At 47.0% G+C, this 11,647-nt stretch overlaps 1 protein-coding gene across 1 annotated transcript in view; it reads left to right on the forward strand.

The window, feature by feature from the left end:
- The window catches only part of LOC149355064 (prolactin-releasing peptide receptor-like), a 329,760-nt gene extending 318,434 nt beyond the window's left edge, over positions 1–11,326 (forward strand). Inside the window, exon 5 of the mRNA XM_089576057.1 lies at positions 11,012–11,326. Within this exon, the coding sequence (XP_089432183.1) occupies positions 11,012–11,326 (315 nt within the window). The remainder of the gene's footprint in view (positions 1–11,011) is intronic.
- The last annotated feature ends 321 nt before the right edge of the window (positions 11,327–11,647 follow it).

Raw genomic sequence — 11,647 nt, forward strand, 5'->3', positions numbered from 1 at the left:
CGAAGGCAGAGTAGGTGAGCCGACGAAGGAGGTCGGGTGGGAGGATGTCGCAAAGGACTGCGTGTTTAAACGGCTGGATGGTGATGCCGTTCAGGTACATCTCAGCCTCCAGTTGGGCGAACCACCCGCCGACGCCTGCAGGCCGGAACGCTGGGAGCGGCGGGTCGAAACTTGGGTCCTGCCAGTACGCCATGCTAGGACGCCGCTGGGACAGAAGGCACGGTTCGCCTGGTCACCACTGTTGAGGATTTGCCGGGTCGCAGCGGTGCACCAGAGCAAGACGACCAGCGTGGCAGGCTTCTAGTTCCGAACCGCCCGTGCCGGGCGTGCGCCCCGAGCACGCGCTGTCCATCTTTATTTTCTTCTAGCGCGCGCTGTAACGCCGATCTCAGCGCCGGCGCTTTATAGCGTCGCCGGGCGCTATACCCTCAAAAGCTCCCGGAGTTGTCCTTTAAGTGGAACGGACCCGAATCAGCTATGGCGAGTTTTTTTGCGAAAATGAGAAAAATTACCTGCTGACGAGGACGACCAGATCGGGTCACAGTTCCTGGCTTTTTTCCTTCGACCCTGTCCATGTGTACATGAGAAATAAATAAACTGAAACTGAATATTCTCCCTCAACTAGCGACGTGTATACAACAGGGAGATGAACTGACTGTATTTGTTAGTGTCGGAATAAATTTCTAGAGTAAAGGAAATGGATCGGTTTGCGTGTCTCTTTGAAACCGCCATTTCTGTAGGTGTGTGTTTACAGGGATACCGTTAACCGCATTTTCCTTGAGGTTAAGGGTTTATTAGTTTTTCATTCACGCCAGACTGCGCGTCGGCAGATGCAACGACCAACGCAAGGAAAGTTACAATAAAACTTCATAAGTGGCACTGAGGCGGTGCACGGCAAGCGAGTGACGCAACCCATATAGCCACCGGAGTTTGATGGCACTCTGCATCAGGGAAGCGAGCCGGCGGTGCTGACCTTTCGGGTATCTTGGTAGTGTGTTTCCAGTAAGTTTAGCTGTAATTTCCTTGCCCAAATTTTTCTATAAATGAGAGCAGCTGCACTAGAAAAATGTGCTTTTTACATGCAGCAGCGTTGCTGTTCGTTAGGCGACTGGCGTTCCCGCGGACAACGCCCAGTGGATGGCGTCTATGTTGGCGTTGCTACCTCCGGGCTTTTGGAAGGCGACGGGGCGTGAACTGGTGAAGAATAAAAGCGAAGCTGCTCACAGGACAGTAGCGAGAAGGCGGGAAGAAACCTGGGAGGAAAGAGTAAATCATGACGAGATATAGGGATTGAAAGAGAACGCCTTAAGAAGCGTAAAACTTTGGGCTTTCTCAACCAAGTTCTCAGAAAAAAAAAACAGAAAATGCGATAAGATTTGGAAGTTGGCCCACCCCTAAATCTTGAAAGCAGACCAGTCCAAGAAAAGGATTAAGGTGGACTAGTGGGTGAATTAAGGCAGATTTGTGGAAATTAGTGGGTGGATTAAGGCAGAGCTGTAGGGAATATTGTGTGGATTACGTTGTATTGGTCGAAATTAGTTGGTGGATTACGGTGGAAAAGTGGGTCGGACTAGTATAATTACATATGATAATCCAATAGGAGGTACTGGAACAATATAGTACTCAGATTTTCAAATTTGGCTGCGTCATGACGTCACGTCCCTCTAAACCAATAAAGGAGTTTGATACGGAGAAACAGGACGTTTTTATTTCAAGACGACAACATAAACGCTATAGCAATAAAAACCTCGATGAGCACACTACAACAACGAAGAAAAAGCAGAGGCAGGATCGCTACGCAGCGGAGACGCGCAGATGGGGATGTTGCCCTGCAAGTGCGTCCACGGCGGCAGTAAGGAGGAGCGGAGGAGGAAGGGTTGCGCCAAATGTTTGCTGTGGCTCATCATGACGTGGGCAGAGAGGTTGCGCATTGGCTCAGCGTTTCCTGCAGCGTGCGCGAGTATGTTCGGATAGGACGGAAGCGCGGATAAGGGCAACGCAGGCAGCTGCAGTCGCCCTTTGACTGAGAAGCCCCCGAACGAGTCTAGCGGCTGGTGCATAGGAAAAACGACTCGCAACCGGAAGAGGGCTGTAGATATCCGTCTGTGGCGGGCACATCAAAGGCAGTCCCAATGCGCACCCATGCACCATGCGTAGCAAATACAAGAACGGTATTCGCATTCTCCACTCGGAGCTGCCGAGAGGATGATAATAACAGGATAAGAGGCGAAAGACAATGGCAGCAATCGGCAAGTACGTAGCCGTTGTTTTTGACAGCTAACAAACAAACGAATATGTAGGCATGTTGAAATAGCTGAGAGAAATTGCAGCCAGTTACCTACGGATGCTGCGTTCGAGCGTGACTTTCAGCTGACCTAATGCACTGTGTTTCCATTTTGTGCGTGAAAAAACACCAGATTTTCTCGCGCTTCAGTTGCTTTAGGACACCACTCTGTCTACCGTTTAAAAAGTTATTGTACCTCCTTTTTTCCGCGGCTGCGAAATCGGCATTGATTCTATAACCACCAGTACTGTGCTAATAAAAAAGATAATGAGAAAAAGTATATGAACTTCGCAATGAACATGTTTTCACTATTGGTGAAAACCGCGGAGGCTGACAGTATCTGCCTGTAAAGGCTATGTTTTCCTTTCCGCGAAGCTATTCTTATGAATTTTCGAAAGTGTTCGATGAAATACTTTGTATATCGCGCAAGCCACACTACGCGCCTAAAGGCGACTGTTGTGAACACAGAGATATTTTATGAGGTTAAAATATGGATAAATAACAAGAGAAGGTAAGGCTCGAAATGTATGAACCTGTAAAAAAGCGAAAAGCTAATCGGTACCATAATCGGTAAAGAAAATGCAAAAATATTCATGGCTTGAACCCGATAAGTTGCCACACCTTAAATATGAACAGAAGACCAAATCATTTTACGGTAATTACTCAAGATACTTTATGCGAACCGCATAAAAAAGCGTATTTTGATATTTGGCCACTGTGACGGAAATACAACACCTCAAAAAGGGTCGCTAAGGCGGCTTCACCAATATCCAAGTAACTTCTTGTTCCAAGGTTGCCGATCATAAAAACACCAGCATAAAGTCACTACGCATTTTGTTGCACCGGCATGACGACGTAGTTGAAGTTTCCTGCAGAGAGCTCATAATAGTTCCATGGTGCATTTCTAAGGGGGAAAAATGCTTCTTAGACTCGTGAAATAAAAGCCTGCCCCTATGCCATCTTTTTATAAGGCCCTAAGTCGAGCTCGTAAACTCAGGGATGCTGGTATCCCCAACATCATGGGCAAAGGAGGGCACCACGACTTCGATTTAGGTGCACGTTTAAAGGCCTGCTGATCGCAACGTTACCGCGCTTCCCGCCGAAGGAGGAAATTCCTTTTTGGGGACCATGCCTATCTTTGCTTCTTGGAGAATAAAGCTAAGAAAAAAAAACGCTATCTTTATAAGGGCAGAATCGCTTGTCTTCCCAACTATCCCAAGAGTTGCCTCTAAACACGAGTCTGTTTTACTACGAGATCCTATAATAGGGCACAATTTTGCTAGAGGTCTGCTCTTTTCCTCCCTTTACTCCCTATGGTTTCATATTTCCTGCACAGTTTTCAATTTGCCTACATAAAATGCCACCGCAGCCACTGATGTAGCCAAATCCCGGATTCCAGTGTATGCTGCGGCAGAACACCGACAGATATCCCCGCTGTTCGTGGTCTCGTGGCCAAATTGGAAAGACGACACCATCGGTGTAAGGTTAGTATTGAAAAGCTTCTAAGCGCAGCTGAATTCGACCTCATAACAGGAAATATCATGCAACAGTGAATAAAATATTGCCGATTCTTGGAAATGTTGACGAAAAGTCGCAGCCCCATTTTCCTGCCTTCGCTGAGTCCTATTTTGATGCATGCAAAGTTGTTTGCATTTTTTTATATGCTGCTCCTGAGCTCAGTTGCGTTCTGTGTTGTCGCACTGACGTGCAACCAAAGTACATAGCGGACAGGAAGCGGGAATCACAGCTTGAAAACCGGGTGAATTTTCAACACTGTAAATTATGCGCTTCTGGATACCACTCTGCTGTATAAGTGCACGCCGCGGTTTCTGTCTGTGAGATGTTGAGGATATACTTAGTATTGTAGGGAATTATAAAGTCGCTCCGATAATGCAGTGAAACCTCATGTTTTACTGACAGGTCAGTATAAATGTGTAGACCACTTGTTTGAGCTCACATATCAAATTATGGCAAGAGTATGCAGTAAATTATTACTTCAACGAGGTCACATGAGCATCAATTTCACTCAACTGAAATTTTACGCAATCCCTCGTCTGCCGAAACTACATAATACGCGCTGTATATATTAGTCGCCTGAATGATTCACGGATTGCATTTTTCAACTAAGCGATTATTCTGATAAGCATTAATGTCCTTCTGGTGAAAATGCAGACTTTCGGCATATATGAAGTAATTACTCATCCTCGAAACTTGGGAGACCTCAATTTCGAAGCTGCTCACTTAGCGACTTCGCGATTCGATAGTGGTGTCAATCGGGTACTGTTACGCACCTGGGTTGTAGACTGAGCAAGACTCGAACGTTTTGCTATCCACGCTTGCCTGAATCTTAATCTGAGAAAGAAACCACAAAAAAAAAGAGGTTTCGAAGGAAATTCAACGAGGCTATCTGCAATAGAGGCACTGATGTGTCTAAAGAAATTGGCACCATTTACGGCCCGACATTCATTTGTGCTCAAAACTGTAAATAAAAGCATGAACGAACTTAGCATTTTCAAGAACTTTGCAGGGTTGATTACGAAAGCTGAGCGGATTTATTCAAAAGCGCCAAGTAGAGTTTTTGTGAAAAGTAAACAGCCCATGGGGTTTCCTGCTGACTCATGCTGGGTGGCTCAATATGCATCACCAGCACTTGACACCTTTTGAAGGGGAGAAGAACTATGGTTTCGCACCAGCAGAAAGTTAGGACTTCAACAGACCCTAAAAAAACCGAACTATTTGTCCTAGAAGCAGGCCATTTGGGCGTTTTATTTATGAGAAAAGTTTGGTTTATGGTATGTGGGTGTTTAAAATCCCAAAGCGACTCAGGCTATGAGAGACGTTGTAGTGAACGGCTCCGTAAATTTCGACTACCTGGGGTTCTTTAATGTGCACTGACATCGCACAATACACGGGCCTCCAGGATTTTGATATCATCGAAATTGGATCGCCGGGGCCGGAATCGAGCCCACGTCTTTCGGGTCAGCAGCCGTGTGCCATAACCACAGGGCCACCGCGGTGGCTTCTTTGAGAAAGTCTATACACGTTACACACATGCGACGAATTAATGTCAGTGCGAAACAACTGCATTTAGGAAGCACAAGTGCATCTGATTCACTTAGGACGCGCGAAATTAGCTGAGTGCGTTCTCATTTTAGCTAAGAGAACTTCCAGTTTAGCGAACATTTCCTCATATTCCTTGAAGTTCTTTCACAGGTTCTTTCACTCCACTAGGTTGCATCGAAGATGGCATCTGAAAACAGAGCTATAAGCTTCCTTTTTAAAATGAGGCGGAGACATAGGTTGCAGGAATTCTTATTATGAATTTCCTGGAAATTGTATAAGCAGTAACCTGCGGGCACCTTTATTTTTTTGTGCGTAAAATAAGACTATTTACCAGGTAGTGATGTTATGATCGAAATATAGGTTGCCCGGAATGAGAGACGTCAATATGCATCGCCAGCAAGTCAATGATCCTTCCATTTGATTCATTGTACAGATTAAAAATCTCTGTATGTATTCACAACATAGTAAGACACAACCACCCTTTTCATGCATCATTACTTCATCTCTCGCTTCGGTCCACTAGAAACCTCTCTTTCGGCAATTTCAACCTCCCTCCCATCCGCAATGTATATGGTGAGCGTTTAGTGCAGTCTGCTGGGGTAAAAATTTGGAACGCGATACCCATTTCTCTTAAAAACTCACACAATTTTGCTGGTATGTTTAAAAAACACTTAATTGAAATAATTGATTTAATCTGAAATTCTTTTTTCGTCACAGTCTTCTGTTACTATGTACTTTGTATGTAACACGATAGTTTGTACTAACACTTGATGTCCCAAAGTTCTTTTTGCGTGTCATGTTTTCAAAGCTATTTTCTTTCTTTTGCCGCGCCGAATGTTATCTACCAGTGTTATTTAGACTGCTTTGCTTTTAATCATGTACTACGCTTACGCTTTTTCTGTATATGTCCGCCGTTTTTTAATTTGCTTTTACGTATTTTGTGTACTTGGACCCGAACTAGCTGCTGGCTATGGGTCCAAAACGTGTTTGTATTTCCTGTAAAAGAAATTCGAAAAGAAATTGAAATTGAAATTGAAAGGAATGGTATAATACGCTTAATTTCACTTGTTTGGGAAATACGCGTTTTCACACAAGTCGTAACCATTCATAGCGGCGATGCTAGTGTGATTTTAAGTGCAGGCGCCTTAGACTCATTCGGTGTGCAAGAGAGCATTAGTATTGACCGGCGAGTCGGGATGCGGACAGCTTAGCCCGAATGATCCCCCTGTATTCCAGTGCCTGTTCCAAAGGCAGGTCTAATAAAAATACGGACCGATTTTTGTTCGTAAATGGCGCAATTGACTTGCCACCCGATATAATAGACTTTTCTGTCCTCTCTTCGCCGTCTCACAATGAAGCAGCTGCCATTAAAAGGTCTGCTGCGGGCGCAACGCTGCTGGAAACAAGCGACGCATGAGTTGAATGTGCTTAAAATTTTCCCAGATACCTGAGTGAATATACCGAATTTTCACGGATCAGTCACACAAATCCAAGGTAGGGCCATGTCTTAATTTATCGTCGACCACCTGCTTTCTGGCCTAGCTATCTATTCTTAATGAGATCCATAGCGGTCGCTTTTCTTGCCACACGCCAGTACCGCCGGATTATCGTACCGTGTTCTAGTGAACAATGAGCCTCCATTCAGCCTTGCTTTTTTGAAAGTATGGCCAACAAGAGCGGCGTTTCAAAATGTCCAGAAAGTTGAAATGTTGTTGCGCGATGGTGCTAGTATATGGCGTGTCTCAGCTTTATCTTTATTCTTCTAAAGCTACACAAATGTAAAATTGGGGGTGTGGAAGTGCGTCCTACGATAATTGCTGTACCGAAGCCTGTGCTTCCTTTTACGTACACTCGCGTCAGAAGTATACAGCCCAAGGGTTTTGCTTGTGAGGCATGCAACATACCTTGATATGCATGCTCAGCCACCGTAACCTCTCGAAAGAGGAATGGCTTTGCGTCCTCAATACTCCCAATATTTGAACTGCTTGATGTGCTAGGAAGCCACGCTAAAGAGCTCAGAAGCAAACACCTTGGGTTGTATACTTTTGACGGGGTCTTTACGTTGCGCCCTATGTTTCCAAAACTGGAATCGCGAATGAGCACATCTCTACCTTCTGACTTCCTCCCATTCCCCTGAACCTGTTAGTCACGCAAACTGCCTATGTAGCCAAATGAAACCAGAAAAGAATTCATTAGCGGCATCAGTAGTCGACAGAAACCGCTTAAACACCACCTAATTAGCGTGGCACTTACCTTCACACGATGATGCACCTGGAACGTTACCTTATATCTGGTGACTAATGTGTAATCTAAACCAGGCTTGATGCATTCAATAGCAGCTGTATTCGGGAACGCGAAGCCAGCAGTGCGCCCCGCCAGCCACACAGTTTAAACGCGATAGCGTTAAAGACCTCATTGCACAGAAAACCCGCTGTCGGCGTTGTCCGCGTCGGCGTTGCCGGCGAAAAATCACGGGCATGGCTCTGGCAGGTGGTCCCTAGAGAGCAACCTATAGGAGGCAGCTGGGCCACCTAGGTCACGTGACCTTTCGGCGTCATCACGTCCTGCCCACCAGATAGTCAGCAAACTTCCAACTGTGGCATGTGGCAGTTAAAATAGTAGGGTAGCAAACCGATTATTCTTTCGGTTAACCTCCCTGCCTTTCCTCTTCTATATCCTCCTCCTCCTCCTCCTCGCTCGGGAAGAGCAGCCTGGGCTACATAAGGCCCACTGCCAGGATCACCTGCTATCGCAGTGCAGTGGAGCATCGCTTATCCGCAATACGACAGGGCAGGAAGGGTTTGTGAACTCCCAAGGACCTATGAATGTATAGTACAGAATAACTTTCTGCACAAATGAGAATTCACCCATTACACTATCGCCTCATACCGTTAAGGTGGAGCTTATGTGCGCTCTCCAATTTTTTACATGGATTGCTTCAGCTGGCACACCGATCGCTGACCATGGCTCTAGTTCGCAGAATTCTTGGAGGTAAATAATGTATTTACCAATACTGCTTACGGTAAAACTGTAGCGGATGACGTAATGTTTGCCGAATTCTGTTTCAAGCGATCTTTTCGCTTCAGTCAGATGAGTTTTGTATAAGGGCATCGCACTGGATTGTTGGCGTGTGAAGCATCAGAACTATATCTTGATTACAATCATTTCATGTTTAAAAGCTGCCGGCATAGTGCTGGCGCTGCACGAGCCCCATCTTCGCCGATTTACTTACGACACCTGAACAAGCATTCGTTTAGAGCGGTTGGCGAATATTATGGCACCAGGCCGCCGCGGTCGCGCAGTGGTTATGCTGCTGGTGCTAAAGAACCACCTAGGGTTCTTTAGCGTGCACTGATATCGCACACCCACGGGCCTCTAGAATTTAGCCTTCATCGAAATTCGACCGCTGCGGCCTGGATCGAACCCCCGTCTTTCGGGTCAGCAGCCGAGTGCCATAACCGCTGAGCCACCATGGCGGCACATTCGAATGAATGCCGCCACATTGCCCCGCCGCGGTGGCTCAGTGGTTACGGCACTCGGCTGCTGACCCGAAAGACGCGGGTTCGATCCCGGCCGCGGCAGCTGAATTTCTTGAAGGCGAAATTCTAGAGGTCCGGGTGCTGTGCGATGTCAGTGCACGTTAAAGAACCCCAGGTGGTCGAAATTTTCAGAGCCCTTCACTACGGCGTCTCTCATAGCCTCAGTCGCTTTGGGACGTTAAACCCCAATAAACAAACCAACCAATGCCGCCACATTCTAGTGTAAGCTGTTGAATTGTTTATACTGGTTTACCACGCACGGCATATGCATCATCTTCCTGGACAAATTTGTTTTTGTACTTTCGCTTTGTAAGACACCGTGATCTAGCTCGAAAGAAAATGGCACTGTCTCATGAGTTATCAAGGCAAGCAAGCGCAGCTGGTATCTCTTCTGAGGCGCCAGTATCTCTCTGATATCCGCATAAGTAAATAAAGTTGGTTCATACTGCATATGTCTGTACGTCCATGCATAAGATATCGAAGCGGGTTTCGAATGCCTAGTAGCATGTGGAAAGAAACCGTGTGATGAGCACCCTACTGCTTTCTTTTCTCTTTTTACATCCTCTTGTTGCGACGTCGTTTTATTAGAAATCATTTTTTCTGTGGTGCAACACGAAAAGCACAGAAAGTGATGGTAAGTTTTAAAATTAGACGGCTTGGTCGTTAAACTTCGAAGCCATTACGCTGAGAACTGCTGTGTGGTATTGCTTGAAATGTTAAGCAAGCGCTCTATTTTCCAACGACCCACTTCATATTCGATTGATTTGATACTCCACTATTGGTCGCTGCTCCCAGTGACGTATGTCGTGCGAGAAGATGCCACACTGGCCGCAGAAGAAAGGCGCCTATAATACCTGATACTAGCATACACGCTTCAAATGTCCGTGTTGCATTGACAGACCGGCGCCACCGAGCCCGACGGCACGCTTGACACGTCTAGCGAGAGTTTTAGGCAATAATCCAGTTTCGGTGAGGAAACAGAGCGTCGATTACACGGCGAATTGCTGCAGCGCCGTCCATGAGACAGCCGGACTGAATGCGGCGGAAGGAGGCTGGGTAGTGGCGCCGCTGCGACCACACCATGCGTTTCCTTACCTAGTGTTGTTTTCGTGACGGTCAAATGAAAACGAAAATAAAATGTATCGTTCTGGAATACAGCCCCAGGACTAAAAAACGAGACGCGGCTGAGCGCTGTTGAGCATAGTTTTGCTTCATTTGCGCCAGCACGATGATTATCTTGGCTTTCTGCACGAAGGTGCCATACCCATGCGGCCGACATTGTGGGGCATGTGGCAGTGTACTGAGTGGCCGAAAGCCCCGACCACGGTGCGACAGCAGGGGCTTGCACTGAAAAGAGGAGCAGAAACGCAGTCAGCATGAAGACCAGTGGTATCACGTCAGCCGATCGACGCCAATAAACCTTCCCTCATGGGACTGTCACCTGCTTTCCAATAAAAGGGACGGTGTAGGATAGTGGAAGCATCGGACCTAATCAGCTCATGCGCTCCATTTCAGCTTGTTGCACAATAAATTTTGCTAAGGAAATTTATTTCGGGTAGATAGGGAAAACCTAAAAGGGTAACCGTTACGTTGGTGACCCGGTTTGTGCATCGAAAACTTCTGAATGGTCTTCCAAAATGGGCTCTCTGTCCGACGAAAGAAACACCTGCGCGGCCGATTGAGACCAGCGCAAGATGTCGCGAAAGAGGCACGTCCATCTGTCTTGTACATCTCTTTGAATTGTGAGACTACAGAGGAATAATGTAAGACACTGTTATAGAGATATTTATGTGAATGTTTTAACGACAGCACACTTAGCAAAACATCGCTTTTAGATTTTCTCCTGCGTTCGGATTTGGTAGGTAAGACTACCTTAAAAAACCAAATACGATGCATTTCTTAAAATAAATAGCAAAAACTATCAGCGCCTCGAGCGGGGATCTATGTCAATATTGATTGTTACGGTGCAATGCGAAAACTGCGGTATGCGAAAAACTGCTTTCATAAACAGCTTCTCATTGAAAGTTGCGTTTTTCCAACATCTCGGGGTTTGAGCGCATCGAATAACTCACCGTGATGCCTGATTTTTAACTCATCGCTCCTGGTATATTTATCTTGTGCCCAGGTGGACCTCCGGCAACTGATGGCGAGCTGCTGTTCCCCTGTGGCGGCCCACGCCAACCGCACCTTGACCAAGCGCAGTTGCTCGTACGGCGGCTCGCTGCGCAGCAGCACGGTGGTAGTGTCCACTGCCGCCGCTGGCGCGAACCAGGTGGCCGCCGCGTCTAGCGTGCGCCGACAGCAACGCAGCAACGGCTTCCATGCCCCGTCCAGCGCCGTGGTGCCACTGCGCACTCTGGGACACCCCCGCCAGCACCCGCATACCGGGGGCGGCGGCGGCCAAGGGTCGCAGACCATCCGGGTGCCCATTTATGCGTAGATGAACCGCATTCCATAATAGTGATGCACGGAAGCTGCTCTTTTGACCGAAGCTGCGAAATGTCGGCTCAGCTCTAATCGCGGCGTTGCACTCCTGCCTCGGCGAACGGATCACTTATTTGCATCGTTTGGGTTGAAAATCTTTTGTGTCGCGTGCTGAAGCATTGTCGCAACAAGATGTGTTCTCTTTGGCTGCAGTCAGTGCAGAGCGCTGCCCTCATCACTGCTTGCTGTCAAAGAGTGCCCCTTGCTCTCAAACGGCGCTGCACAGGAGCGATTATGTGCCCCTTTCCTCTGTCAAGCGATTGCTGGTGGGGCAATA

Source organism: Amblyomma mixtum, chromosome 3, assembly GCF_055824585.1.
Source record: "Amblyomma mixtum isolate Tamu chromosome 3, ASM5582458v1, whole genome shotgun sequence".
NCBI classification, from domain to species: Eukaryota; Metazoa; Arthropoda; class Arachnida; order Ixodida; family Ixodidae; genus Amblyomma; species Amblyomma mixtum.